General features: G+C 39.8%; 1 protein-coding gene across 1 annotated transcript; it reads left to right on the top strand.

Moving 5' to 3' along the window:
* The first annotated feature begins 6,841 nt into the window (after positions 1-6,841).
* LOC109242300 lies at positions 6,842-14,601 on the top strand. Its single transcript, XM_019409170.1, has 5 exons — positions 6,842-6,922; positions 9,565-9,615; positions 10,290-10,486; positions 10,930-10,966; positions 14,275-14,601. The coding sequence occupies exons 1-5, from the start codon at positions 6,842-6,844 to the stop codon at positions 14,599-14,601; spliced, it is 693 nt and encodes a 230-aa protein (XP_019264715.1).
* Positions 14,602-14,849: the final 248 nt, after the last annotated feature.

Here is a 14,849-nt window from a genome sequence, read left to right as displayed (position 1 = left end):
GGTGGGTGTTATTTGGACTTCATGGTTAGCTAATTAGGGTCAGAAGATTCAAATGATTTGGTTAGGGTACTTAATGACAATCTTGGTTTGTTTTTTGTTTGATGTTTAGTTTCCATACCTGTCTCTTTGTTTGGTTTGCATGAGTCAGTTAGGTTAATCCCAGCATTTTTGTTCAATACTTAGTTAGACGCTTGTGATTTCCCCTCTCAGTAATCTATTAATAGGCTTTAATAACTTTTCTTTTGAAATTTGTGTTAGTCTTAGGTTTGAGTCATTTCTCTTTCTGTTTTATGGCTAATTTGGTTCATGATTATTGAATTGTGGCATAGTTTGAAGGATTAACTGTATTTCCATTTGTCATTGGATTCTATTTTCCAATGCTTTCCTGCTTTGTTCTTGTTTGCCATAATTTGCAAATCCTTAGAAACTTGGGAGGGGTTAATTGAACCATTGGAAACTTAGGGGTCTAATTTGGGAAATAATAACAAGGGTTTCCAGATATTTCCTATTTGGAAGACTCTAGAAAGGGGGCAGCTGTCCCTATTTGGTAGTACAAATATGCTGAGCCAATAAGGGACAGCCAGCTATCCCAGTTAGTTAGAAGATGCCTTTTGCAGTCTGGGAATAATTCCCCAATTCTGTTTTGAGCACATGACCTTAGAGGCCTATAAATAGTGCCCTCCCTTCACTCTAAAAACCAGATTTGGAGCATCATTCTCTCCACTAAAAAGTTCTGCATTGTTTAGCTAGAAACTTTTCTGATTTTCACAAGAAAAAGTAGAAGAAATTCTTTGAAATTTTCGGATTCCAAAAGGGCTGAAGCATGGTTTGATTGTAGAAGTTGTGTTTGTTGCTGCTGGATTCCTGTTTGCTTTCATTTCCACTGACTTCAGGATCTTTTTCTATTTGCTGTATTCAGGTATCCCTCATGAGCTTTGAAATGCAAAAGTGAAGAACAATATTTTTGATATGAAGTTTAAAATTTCAGAATTTATTTGGTTTAATGTCTTCTTGTTTTGCCTTCTTCTGTTTGCAGTCTGCTTGCCATCTATTTGATTTTGCTTAGAAATGATATTTTAGTTTATAATTCAGTCACATTGTTAAGCTTGAAAGAAAGAGTTGTTTAGTTTCATGTGGGTCTGAATAGTTTTGCATACTCAAGGGTTGTAATATTTGGGAACTATTTTAGAACTGTTAGTCATATGTTATTTGTATGTGTTTGAATGAAAACCCTAAGCTGAAGTTTAATGTTATTTAGGAAAAGATTAGTACATGATTAGTTCATATTAGTATACAATAGGTGATTGGTTAGAGTAATTCGCATATGTAAGCTGGAATATTTGGATAAATTTTTAAAAGAAAAACCATGTTCTTACTGTCATCATCAAAGCAGGTCTTGAAGGATAATTTTATAATTTGAGTAACTATGTGTTTGGTGCTCAAAATTGTTGTGTTGTTAGTTGAAGAAGCTAAGTTTCAGAAGGCCCTAATGCTGAAGAATTTTTAGGGACTGCTGGGCCTAACTTTGACCCAAGAAAGGCAGCCCACGACCAGTCGGTCTTATTTTTGTTTTGGGATCAATTTGGAGCCTAACAGGCTTCGGCCTTAGCTTGTTTTCTTAGTTCCATGTTATTTCAATAAGAAAAGGATTTCAATTTGGAGTTTGATTCAAAGTTTAAATCAATTTCATTGATGGGTTTCGTTAAGTAGGCTTCTGATATGGTTAGAACGGGCCTTAAATGTTGGGAATTTGTTTTTTTTTTAAAAAGCTGGGCTCAACGCTAGCCCAATTGAATCAGCCAAATCAATTGAGCTGTTTTCTCACCTCCACCAGTTCTCTTGAGCTTGGTTTCAGCCCAGTTCCCAGCATGGACCCTAAACCATCCTGATAATAATTGTGCATTTTTATCTTTTGCAAGTATGAATGTCCCTTAGGCCTAATCAAGTTTAACTCTTTAATTGTATAAGAGGTGTGCCATTAAATCACTCATGGCCTCACCAATATTATAACTAGATATTAAGAATGAATATTCATAGAAAAGCCTTTAGGCGCGTTGAATATATTATTGTGATTGTGTACACGTTCGCGTGACATAATTACGATTCTAAAAATCAATTCGGAGTATGCGTTCGCGCAACTTCGACCAACTTTCTCAATAATAATAAATTTATTATTAATATAGTCCTCGTTAATTAAATGTAGTTCTTTTAGGCCGAGCTGTGCTGTTCATAATTGAATCCCTATGGCCCTCGTATTAATTTTATAACTTAGATATTAAAAATGATATTCGTAGTTTGCTTTAGGCACGTTTAATATACCATTGTGGTTGTGTACACGTTTGCGTGACATAATTACGATTCTAAAAACAAAACCGGAGTATGCGTTCGCGCAATTTTGGCCAAACTTTCTTAAATATAATAAAGCGTTATTAATTGTGGACACGTTCGCGTGACATGATTTTTGACGCGCCAAACAAAAATGAGTACACGTACGCGTGACTCGATTCAAGATAATTTCTTAATTAAAAGAGGCTAATGCACATAGGTTCTAAAAATAAGTAATTAAGAAATTTAATTGAGCCAGGCATGATCAAAGCGACTGTGCTAGAACCACGGAACTCGGGAGTGCCTAACACCTTTTCCCGGGTTAACAGAATTCCTTACCCGGATTTCTGTGTTTCACAGACATTAAACCAGAGTCAAATCTCCTCGATTCGGGATTCTAAATCGGTGACTTGGGACACCATAAACTATCCCAAGTGGCGACTCTGATCTTAAATAATAATCCCATTTCGATTGTCACTTAAATTGGAAAAACTCCCTTTTAGCCCTTTCCGGGGGTAGTAAAAAGGAGGTGTGACAGCACCCTGCCTCCAAAATAAGGGCCAACGGATCTCTCTGGTCTACGAGGCCTCCCCGCCTCCCTGTACTCTCTCTCTCCTGATCTCGTCTGTCCTCTCGCTCCCGGTCCCACATGCCCTCTAACCGGCGAGCGATCCCTACCACCTGCTGGAACGAAACGTCTGACTCCAACTCTCGAACCATGCTGAACCGAATATCATATCTGAGCCTCTCAATGAATCTACAGACTCGCCCTCTAACTGTAGCGACCAAGGAAGGTGCATGTCTGGTCAAATCACTGAATCTGGCGACATAATCTAATACTGACACGGTGCTCTGACGCGGCTGCTAAAACTCCGCGTGCCATGTACCCCGAAGCGGCTGAGGTACAAACTCTCTCAAAACATCTCTAAAAACTGAACCCATGTAAGTGAACCTGCATTGGCCGGTTACCCAACTCATATGCCCGCCACCGCTGATAAGTCGCTCCCTTAAGTTGGAGCATAGTAATAGCAACCCCACTCGTCTCAACAATACCCATAGTACGGAGAATGCGATGGCACTCCTCAATAAACCCCGTGCGCTCTCTGAAGCCCAATCACTGAATGTGGGAGGATCATAGTCTTTGAACCTTGCAAATCTAAATTGCCCTTCCTCAAATGATGCTGCCCCGACTATGAGCTGAACTGGGACCACAGGCTGTGTTGCCGTGACACCTGGAACCTGACCAACGTGAACTCGCTACTCTGGAATGTGGTCTAGCTGCGGCATGTACTCCTCGTCGGCCTCTACCTCTGCCTCTAGCCACACCTGCTTCGGGAGTAGCGTCATCGATAACCGCAGCTCGTGTCCTCACCGTCGGTGAGAGAATGGAAAGATAGAAGTTCAAACTCCTAGATCAATAAGCTCGCACGATAGGAATGAAGGAAGTGAGATTGTCCTATAAATTCCGTAGCCTCTCGAATATAAGTACAGACGTCTCCGTAGCGATCTGCAAGACTCTACTAAACTCGCTTATGACTCGTAGCACCTATGAGCCTAGTGCTCTAATACCAACTTGTCACGACCCAACTTTCCCTCCGTTTGGGTATCGTGATGGGACATAGTCTTAGGGACTAGGTAAGCCTAACTCATACTGAAATACCACAATAATAAATGAAATTTAACAGTCTTGAAGCAGAAATCTCTACAAATTTATAATTCCCAAAACCCGGTAGTACAAGTCATAAGCTCTACAGAGTTTCGCTAAAACTTCTAAACACAATCGTATGGAAATAATTACAACAGTGTGAATATAAAATAGGAAGGTGACTCCGAAGCCTGCGAACGCAGTAGCAGGGCTACCTTGAGTCTCCTCGGCAAGAATCCGCACAGCTACCATCGAACAATACCTGGATCTCACAAAAAAATATGCAGAAGTGTAGTTTGAGCACACCACAGCTGTGCCCAGTAAGTATCAAGACTAACCTCGGTGGAGTAGTGACGAGGAACAGTCAAGACACTCACTGGTCTAATAAGCAGAACAAGTATAAGTATAGAAATAACCGAACATGATATCTATATAAAGACTAAGCGATATTGCAAACAATATAGTAACTACAATAAGGATATTAAATAGCAAGTAACAGCGGAACACCATGATGAAGCACATAAAAGTGAACGGAAATACAACCCAAATTCGAAATCACAAATACAGTAAGGACAATTCATAACTCAGCAACTACATCAGTTTTTTACGTTAGGTCATAGCCAACCACTCCAATCAATTAGTCAAATCTTTCAGTTGATAAAAAATTTCGAAATATACTTCCTTCAAGCAAATATTTTTCCAAAATAGTTCTCTAAAATTGAATACCTTTCGATTATAACCCTTTCAAATAAATATCATTCGAATATAAGTCACCCTGTGACACCTCATCTCATAAACATACAATACGGGTCTCAATACCTGAACCCTAACACTTGGCATCATGTGCCCTCATCACACCTCCTAATCATACTAACAACTCACATGCCCAAAAGAGTCATTCTCACATGGAAGGCAAATAAACAAGGGTGTGCATCTATACTCAGCAATCTCAAGGATCCTCCTATCCGGTAAGGGTGCTTAGCCACGTTTATGCTTGTGCAAGTGTCCTAACATAGTTCATACCAGCAAGTAAGCATAAGGACAAGAACGGACAACACATATACTGTTTACATAGTGTTTACACAGGGATGGGATCAATAAAAATAACAGCTCAGAACACAGTGATAATAACAGGGTATCTCCCAGGATACCGTCCCGTAGTCCCAAACGTAAATGTACAGAGGATCTCCCGGGATACCGTCCCATAGTCCAAATCATAAATTTGCAGGGGATCTTCCGGAGTACCGTTTCGTACTCCCAAAGTAAATATCCAGTACAGGGGATCTCCCAGGATACCATCCCGTTGTCCCAAACATAAATGTGCAGGGGGATCTCCCAGAATACCGTTCCGTAATCCAAAAGTAAATATGCAGAACAGGGGACCTTCCGTGACACAGTCCCGTAGTCCTAAACGTAAATGTGCAGGGGAATCTCCTGGAATACCTTTTCGTAGTCCCAAAGTAAATATGCAGAACAGGGGGATCTTTCGGGATACCGTCCCATAGTCCCAAACGTAAAAGTGCTGTACAGGGGGATCTCCCGGGATACCGTCCCGTAGTCCCAAACATAGATGTTCAGGGGGATCTCCCGGAATACCGTTCCGTAGTACCAAAGTAAATATGCAGCGCAACCAAAGAGAATACAACACGGCAGAATACTCGTATATCACAACAACACGTACAACAACAACAATGACGATAATTCAAGGTATGGCAAGTAAGTCAACTCAAGAAATGTAAATCACGAAGAAACGGTAGGACCAGCTCACAAGGAATAACCAAACAAAAGAATGCTGGCATATTAGGAACAGTTCAACAAAGGGAAAACTAACATGTAGGAACGATCCTGCAATACACAAGTCAATAACAAGGGAATCAACACGAGTCAAGTAGTCCCAAATAAAGGCAAGTCAACACAAGTATGGGTTATCTAAACTCCTTTTTTTAAGGTTTAACAAATACGAGGATATCCGACAATTTAATAAAGGAAAGATGATCTTAGCTTCACTTAAGAATAAACAATTATAGGAGGAGATGATGATAAATTCTAAATTAAGACAAGTAGCTACGAAAAGATAACATGACAATAGGAGAAGCGAAATTCTTCAGTTAAGTCAAATAGGAGTCGATTAGGCAATAAGAGTGAATCATGAAGCAATTAATTCCAATTAAGCATGTAGAGGTGAAACTAGTAAATAGGAAACTCAGTCATGTCAAGAACACATTCATACATGGTGAATATAAAGACCTAAGAACCCTAAAAGGCCAATTTTTCCACAAATAAGTCCGAGCACGCACTCGTCACCTCGCGTACACAAACTACAAGCAACATAGAAGACTTAAATCCTAAGGGGAAGTCCCCCACACAAGGTTAGGCAAGATACTTACCTCAAAGACGACAAACCGATACTCTAAAATGCACTTCTCGGGTTAAAAGATCTCCGGACGGCTCCAATCCAACAAAATTAACTTCAACGCACAAATAAAACACATAGGAAACCATTTCGGATCATAAAGTCTCAATCTTTAAGAAAATTCAAAAATCGGCCCCAAAGTCGACCCCCGGGCCCGCACCGCGGAACCTGACAAATTTTACAAAATCCGAATACCCATTCCAATATGATTTCAACCATACAAAAATTATAAAATTGCGATACCATTTTGTCCCTCATATCACGATTTTTTATTTTGGAAATTTTCTTTCAAAACAAACATTTTCCTCAACTCAAAACACAAATTAAATGATGAAAATGAAGATAAAATCATGGAATAGGTTAGATTCTAGGTGAAGAATACTTACCCAATCGTTTTGCTTGAAAAACCCCAAAAGAAGCTCCCAAATCCGAAGTTTAAAACTCAAATTATGAAGGAAATGGCCAAAACCCTCGACTTATATGATTCTGCCAGGACTTCCGCACCTGCGACCAACTTAACCGCATCTGCACAATCGCAGGTGCGCCTGACCAATCGCACCTACGCTCCACTCCGCTCTTGCGCCTAGGGATCCGCTCCTGCTTCACCGCACGTGCGTTCCAATTCTCTGCATTCGCGGAGACTGCCCAGGCCAACTCCTCTCACACCTGCGCTTCCTCCTTCACACCTGCGCCTAGGCCCGCAGGTGCGATTACACCAGAACTCAGCCTCCCCAAAACCATGAAAAATTATCCGCAACTTGTCCGAAACACAATCGGGGCCCTCGGGACCCCGTCCAAGCATATCAACAAGTCATATAACCTTATACGGACTCACTCGAGGTCTCAAATCACATCAAACAACGTCTAAACGACGAATCACACCATGAATCGAACTTAGGAACTTTCAAATCTTTCAACTTCCAAAACTCGCGCCGAAACCTATCAAATTAACCCGGAATGACGCCAAATTTTGCAGACAAGTCCAAAATGATATAACTGAGCAGCTCCAAATCTCGGAATCGCATTCCGACCCCAATATCACAAAAGTCAACTATGGGTCAAACTTCTCCATTTTCCGAACTTCAACTTTTCGAGCTTTCGCCGAAATGCCTCAAATTATCCTGCGGACCTCCAAATCTGAATCCGGACACGCGCCTAAGTCCAAAATCACCACACGAAGCTGTTGAGATCACCCAAAACTTATTCCGGAGCCGTTTACACAAAAGTCACATTCTGGTCAAATTCTCACCGCTTAAGCTTCCAAAACTAGATTCATTCTTCCAATTCGGTTCTGAATCATACGGTAACTGAATTCAACCATGCACGCAAGTCGATACACATAATATGAAGTTGTTCAAGACGTTATGCCGTAGGACAGAGCTTAAATTCTGAAAACGACCGGCCGGGTCGCTACAATACCCCAAAAACACCAAAAACCCAATAATTTTTAATCGTAACAACGTAAGAAAACTGATAAGATGTATACTTCATGGGCATCAGATTTGGAACGAAATTCTCATTTCAATTCTTGTTCTTCCAACTGATAAGAGTCTTGGAATTTCTTCGTTTGTTATAATGTTCAAACTTTTATCGGTCTTTTTTCCCATCATATTTTTTTCTTGTGATGATTATTCCATCTTTTATTTGCCAAATATGTCGATGCGAAAACACTTCTATTCTTTTTCTAGATTGCGTGAAATTCCATCTACAATAATCATTCTATTAAAATGTCTTCCTCAAACTTACCACTACCTAATTACTTTTTAGTTTTATTAAAAGATCGTAACAGAGAAATTTTAAGTCATGGCAGGGTTATTTAATTATTTAGAGATTGATCACCACAATTACTCTTCCATTTCAATTATGTGAACTTTTTCGCTATTTGAAAGTTTTAACGAAGCTAAGTTGGATTAAATTAATTCAATATTTTTTTTAAAGTATTTTGATATTCAAAAACAATATGAAAAGTAGTGTATGATGTATTTCTTCTTTTATCAATACAATGAAAAAATACATTTAAATCTATTGGTCAAAATTTATATAATTTGAATCTCGAAAAGCAATAAGATTCACATAAAACTAAAACGGAGGGAGTACTAACGGCTCCCTCCAAGGTGCCCACCGTGACTCCAAACATTTCATTCCTTCCATTTCAATTTATGCAATCGTTTTTTCCTTTTTGTCTATGCAAAAGAATGACCCTTATTTATATTTGAAATAATTTATTTTTATGCAATAATTTATAGTCACACAAAATATATGTGTCTCATTTTACGTACACCATAAGTTTAATTTTTTTTTTTCTTAGACTCCATATCCTGTCAAATTGAAACGGAGGGGTTCATACTCCTACGTCAAAAAGACAGTGACTTGCTGGCTTGTCGTTGTGTATAATAGAAGATTAAGACTTCATATCCGGTCAAATTGAACGGAGGGTTTCATACTCCTACGTCAAAAAGACAGTGACTTGCTGGCTTGTCGTTGTGTATAATAGAAGAACTAAGTAAACTCTTTGTATGTCATAATAATGACCTTCAAGTGCAGATAGCAGCAATTTCTGACCTGATGTGCAGTCAAAACTCGTGAAAATACTAACCATGTTGACACGTTACAAATTATATCGTCAGCTCAACCTCCGAGTTGCTTCTTTCGTCAATGTCAGTAAATTAATTCTTGTTATCAGATTATGAATTCAAGAAAGACGACGAATAGGATATATTTACTTGTCGATACTAATAGAGGTAGTAAAGGAATTATAAAAATCCAATCGAATCTATAGAACAAAATTATTTACCCTAAAAACAGATAACAATTGAATTTATATGTGGTTTCAAGGATATGTGAATTAATTCTATACAAATGATTAATGGCGTTAGATTAAGCAAATGAAAGACGTAATAAATACCGAAACCAGTGGTAAGAGTGATTCCGGGCTCGATTACTTGCTCAATGAAGAACCTGCTTTCGATCCCGAGCTTACCCTTATAAAGAACTTATGAACAAAAATAAGAACTTTGATTAACAGAGGGATAGAGATAAATTGCCTTGATATGCGTATTACAATGTGTCTAATGAATAGTTAGTTTCCCCTTTATATAGTAGAGAAGTTTTATCATAAGTATAATTCTAAGAACGGTAAAAATCTTTCGTTTCGCTAATAACTGATTTTCTGCTGATACAGGCCGAGATTTACGCCGTGATACCCGGTTGGACACGGATATCACCGCCATTCGTTAGTCGTGTGCAGCCGTTTGATGATGTTCCCTAAAGTCTTAAGACTTGAACCGGGCCTGCAGGACGTGGTCCCGATGCCTCCGTAGGCAGGTGCTTTGCTCAAACCCCGATACAAGGGACCCCTCGCCCGGATACAGATTCCTTACGATCACGTCCCTACTCCGTTTGCCTTACCGGGAAACTGAGTATTCAACGGGCTAGGTTTTACTCGTATATAGATAGTCCCCTCATTTCTTAGAGAGTAGGTTTACAAAAACGATGAGAAATGACATATGCCTTTCGATTCCTTCCTTAATACGCCGACAGAAACGACAAAGAAGTCGAAACGTCCCGTCAGTCGTATCGTTCTGACATCGAACACGTGTCAGTCATCGGCAGGTCACCTCTCAATGCAATGAGACACGAAATCTCTATAAAAGCTTCCATCCTTCGTTCATTTTTTACCTTTTGACCAAGCTTCTACCTTCGAGTTTTCAAGCTATTATTACTTCAAACTTCCATATCTTTACCCCTGCCCTTCAAAATTTCTCAGTAATTTCTAGGTTTTTGCCTATATTTTCTATAAATCATTAATCCTTGTTCTTCATCATCAAAACCCGTTTTTCATAAACTTTAAATTCTTTCCCCACATTTTCAAACACTCCCTCGAATGACAATTACAAAATATCGAAGACCATCCCCCAACAAGTTGTCTCTTCGTCTTCTCAACCGGCCGCTGGTACTGAAGCGGTTGCCCCAAAAGTGGTTGCTAATGAGTCGGTCGTCGAGCCTCCCTTGACAACGTTCATTCCTACTGGCTTCTCAATTGCAGATGACATTAAAGTCGAGAAGCCTTCACCCAAACAAGATAGGGGTGAAGGAGTCTCGAGGTACGTATGCTCCGTGACCGAAGAAGTTCTGCCCATAGTTCGAAAGGACTACAATTCGGAGGATAAGGACGTAGTAGTTGTAAGGCTCCCGAAAAATTTCGCTAAGGAAGTTAAGGTTTGGTGGTGCCGAGTTAGGTTAAAGTGTTCAGAAGAAATAAATTAATCTTCGCGACGAGCAAGGACTTTTTGGGTCGAAGAATGCACTGGATTGTTGATGAAAATATTTGGAAGAAGAAGGCAATTCTGCGGTCAGTTTCGCGACTGCAAAACAGATTCACGGGGCGCACAAGTGCCGCGGAGTGAAGCAAAAAATGAGCCAAGTATTAGGACCATTATGCGGTCAATTATGCGATCGCAGAATCTTTTCGCGGATCGCACTATGCATCGCAAAAAAGAATGGTGATTTCCGGAGGGCAGTTCTGTGTTGCATTATGCGACTGCAGAATAGGCCTGCGGTCCATTTTTGCGACAGCAGAACAGGTCTGTGGGCCGCAGACATGCGACAGATCTAACCTGAAACATCTCAGTTTTTTAGCACCATTTTTGCGGTCCATTTTGCGGACTGCATATCTGTTATGCGGTCCATTCTGCGACCGCACACTTGAGTTCAGAGGGTCCATTTTCCTATTCTTATAACCAAACTCCATTTTGATAAATAGCCTTAGGGGCTCATTTTGAAGCGGGTTTCTGATAATTTTAGAGAGAGGTAAGAGCATTTTTGAGAGAGAAGGAGAAAATCTAACATTCTAATCATCCAATCATGCACCAATCTTCAAGAATCAAGGAAGCCAACCCCTAGTTTATCATCTATCCTGGTAAGTCCTACTCCTAAACATTCATGCAAGAGGTTATAAGTCCAAGTATATATTGTGAGGATGGAAATAGGCCATGAATATGACACTAGGTTGTAGCATGTGGGGTTAATGAACCATTTTTGTAGTTTCTTGTCGAAATTTGTTGAAGGAGGAAGGAGTTTCCATTTTAGAGCCTTGTAGTCTATTTTGCGTGATAGGTGTTTGACAAAATTCCTAGGAGAGTTACACCATGGGAATATTTCTAACTATTAACCGATTTTCACTATCTTCCTATAGGTTGTTATTGCTAGAAGTGTTGGGGCATTGTAGTAACTTAAGGTGAGCTCAAACAAGGTATGTTGGCTAAACTTTCTCTCTTAGAATCGAATTCCATGATGCTCCCGTAAGTTTCAAGTATGGTTGGCTCAAGTTCCTAATTCCTATATCTCGAGTTATCCTTTATAAACTTGACTATTTCGAATGATTCTTGTGTCGAAAGATATATGTTCAAAGTATGGGTTACACATTAAAATTTATGGCTTTGAGTCGTGTTTCAAATGAAAGCTAGTGTGCCAAATCAAGTGACAAAATCTCGATGTTCTTAAGACTCTTAATTGCCCATATGTGTACCTAAAGTCTTGATTGGAAATGTCTTATTGTTGATAATCTATAAAGATGCTTGAAAATCAAATAAGTAAATTGGGGATATAGAGTGTGGCCAACGTGCCAAGAATTTAAGTTATAATTATGGCTCGTGGTGCCATTGAAACGAGAGGGTGTGAGGAAGATTATGAAATGAGCCACGACTCAACTGTGTAAAAATGATTTCAAAAATAGATTCGCCTAAAAGCTTGTGTACACAATTCATGCCCACAAGTGGCTGATTTTACTAATGCTTTGCTTTATAAATATATCCGATGTGATTCGAGTTCTAACATACTCAGGTGTTGAAATTGTACATTACCGTTTTTGGGAAAGAATATTTCAAGAATAAATGGTGCATTGCTTGTTTATGATTTTGATGTGTGTTTCTATTGCGGGTTGGTGTGCCCCATTCTTTGGAAAGAGACCTTTTGTGTTTTAAAGTTTCCATGCCTAGCCACATTTGGCCACATTGGTCATTTTGCAAAATAGGGATATTTTCTCAAAGTGGCTTGTTATCCTATGCCTTAGAGCCCTAAGTCCACAATAAGTTGTCCTATCAGTTTTAAGGTCCATTCCTGTTGAATTGCATGTCTAGCTACTTTTGGCCACATCGGTCATTCTTGCAAAATGGGGTCATTTTCGCAAAAGTGGTTCAATGACCCATGTCTTAGGATCTTGAGTCCACAACTAGGTGTCATATTACATTAAGGTCCATCCTTTTTGAGTTTGCATCTTTAGCCACTTCTGGCCATATCAGTCATTTTTGCAAAATTGGCCATTTCTGCAAATTAATTTTGGGCCATGATTGTTGGGAGTTTGAATCCATATAAGCTTTAGTGAGTTATTTCCATGTCTTTGAGGTCACCTTTTTTGAGTTTGCGCTAATAGCCAAGTAGGTTAATTTTCAAAAATAGCCCAATCGTGTCTTGCCTGTGTCCAATAGGAGGTGTTGTGGCGTCGCATAGTGTCTCGAGTCACTAACTCTATTTTATCTTATTTTTCTCATTCAGGTGTGGATCAGTGTACCAGAGCTCGAGCATGACAAATACCCCGGGACCATCACACTTGAGAGCTTGTTTGAAGAGACTTTTTATATTTTGAGTCTGTTTTCATGTTTTCTTTACTTTCTTGTCTTGTCTAGTAATTTTGAGTCTTTTAGGTGGTGTAAGAGTTTGCCGAGTCTTTTGTCATCGTACTTCCCATTTGTATTTGAAAAAAAATAGTTATAAATGAAAATCCAAAAAGATTTTTATTTTTTAGTTTATTTCGTCCATTACTTTTTCAGAATTACACTTGGTCTGATTCATGTGGAACATGATATGTAGGCAACCTACATAGGGTTCGATTGAATCATTATTAAAAAAAAGAAAAAAAAGAAGAGAATGAAGTTGTGGGACGTGAGGGGTGAGAGAAAGAAAATAGTGACAATTAGAAAGAAAAGAGAGGAAGGAAAATGAGCAAGCCAAGAAGTGCTAGAAAAGAAAGAAAAGAGAAGACTGAAATAAAAAAAATTGGGATGATGCTAAATGACCTTGTGACCCTCGAAGTCATTCTAGAACCGTTAGTTGTTGATAGGGGCAATGAACGCAATGTGATATTTCTATCTGATAAATGCCCTAACGCTAACATGTTGGCTTTGTTTTGCTCCTCTTTGTTACTGTCATTGTTATCATAATAGAGGGTGGTTAGTTTGTGGCACTTTGGCGATTCGTCCATACAACACAAGGTCAGAGAGCAAGGTAGCCATGGCTAGCAATGACTTGGACAGGTGATGTTTATTCGTCTAAGGAGATTGTTGAATCAGAATCTGAGTTGAAAGAAGAGGTCCTAAGGTTGAAAGGACAGATGGCCGAAATATACCAAGCCTGGATTAGTGGGCGTCCTCCACCATTATTTCCCACTAACTACGCTGAAAGCCTCGTAACCATTCCGCCACTGTCACAATTCCAGATTTCCACCGCTGCTGATATCTCCCCACAACCTTTTCACACTCCACCCCACAAAACCACCTCATATCCCGCTCCTTTGACCACACATGTTTCTGTAGCTCCTCCACCAGCTACTCTTCCTCGATCCTCTAGCGAGACTGTGTTCAAAGTCCCCGGTGCCCAACACTATGCTCCAGAACCAACTTTCAAGGCCTCAGATCCATACTCTTACGCTCCTCATTTTGAGCCTCCCGGTGAAACTAAAAAGCATGCTAAGATAGTAGAGCAAGATGAGATATCCAGGAAGGTGAAAATCTTAGAGCAGTCTTTAAGAAATGTGCAAGGGATAGGGAGCTAGGTGAGCGTGTCTTACGAAGATTTGTGCTTGTTTCCTAACGTCCAACTGCCTGCTGGGTTTAAGATGCCAAAATTTAATTTGTACGGTGGACATGGAGATCCCGTGGCCCATTTGAGAGGCTACTGTAGTAAGATGAGAGGTGCCGGTAGAAAGGACAAATTATTGATGGCGTATTTTAGTCAGAGTCTGAGTGGGGAATATCTGGAGTGGTACACCCGCCAGGATGCTAGCAGGTGGTACACATGGGATTATATGGCTCAGGCTTTTTCCCGGCATTTTCTGTACATTATAGAAATTGTCCCAGATCGCATGTCCCTCAGCAAGATGGAAAAGAGGCCTAATGAAAGCTTTAGGGAATACGGGCTCAGATGGAAAGAGCAAGTTGCCTGAGTCAATCCCTCGATGGAAGAAGCCGAGATGGTTGATTACTTTCTTCAAGCTCAAGAGCCTACTTACTTTGGGCATTTGATCTCGGCTGTGGGTAAGCCTTTTAATTATGTGGTAAAAATGAGAGAAATGGTAAAAGATGGGTTGAAGTCAAGCAAGATCATGAGCTATTCTGCTTTAAAAACCACAACACAAGCAATTCAGAACGACATGGGAAGCTTGTTGGGTCAAAAGGAACATGATGATGTTGC

This window comes from Nicotiana attenuata, unplaced genomic scaffold, assembly GCF_001879085.1.
Source record: "Nicotiana attenuata strain UT unplaced genomic scaffold, NIATTr2, whole genome shotgun sequence".
Classification (NCBI taxonomy): Eukaryota; Viridiplantae; Streptophyta; class Magnoliopsida; order Solanales; family Solanaceae; genus Nicotiana; species Nicotiana attenuata.
This window is presented reverse-complemented; position numbering and strand designations above follow the sequence as displayed.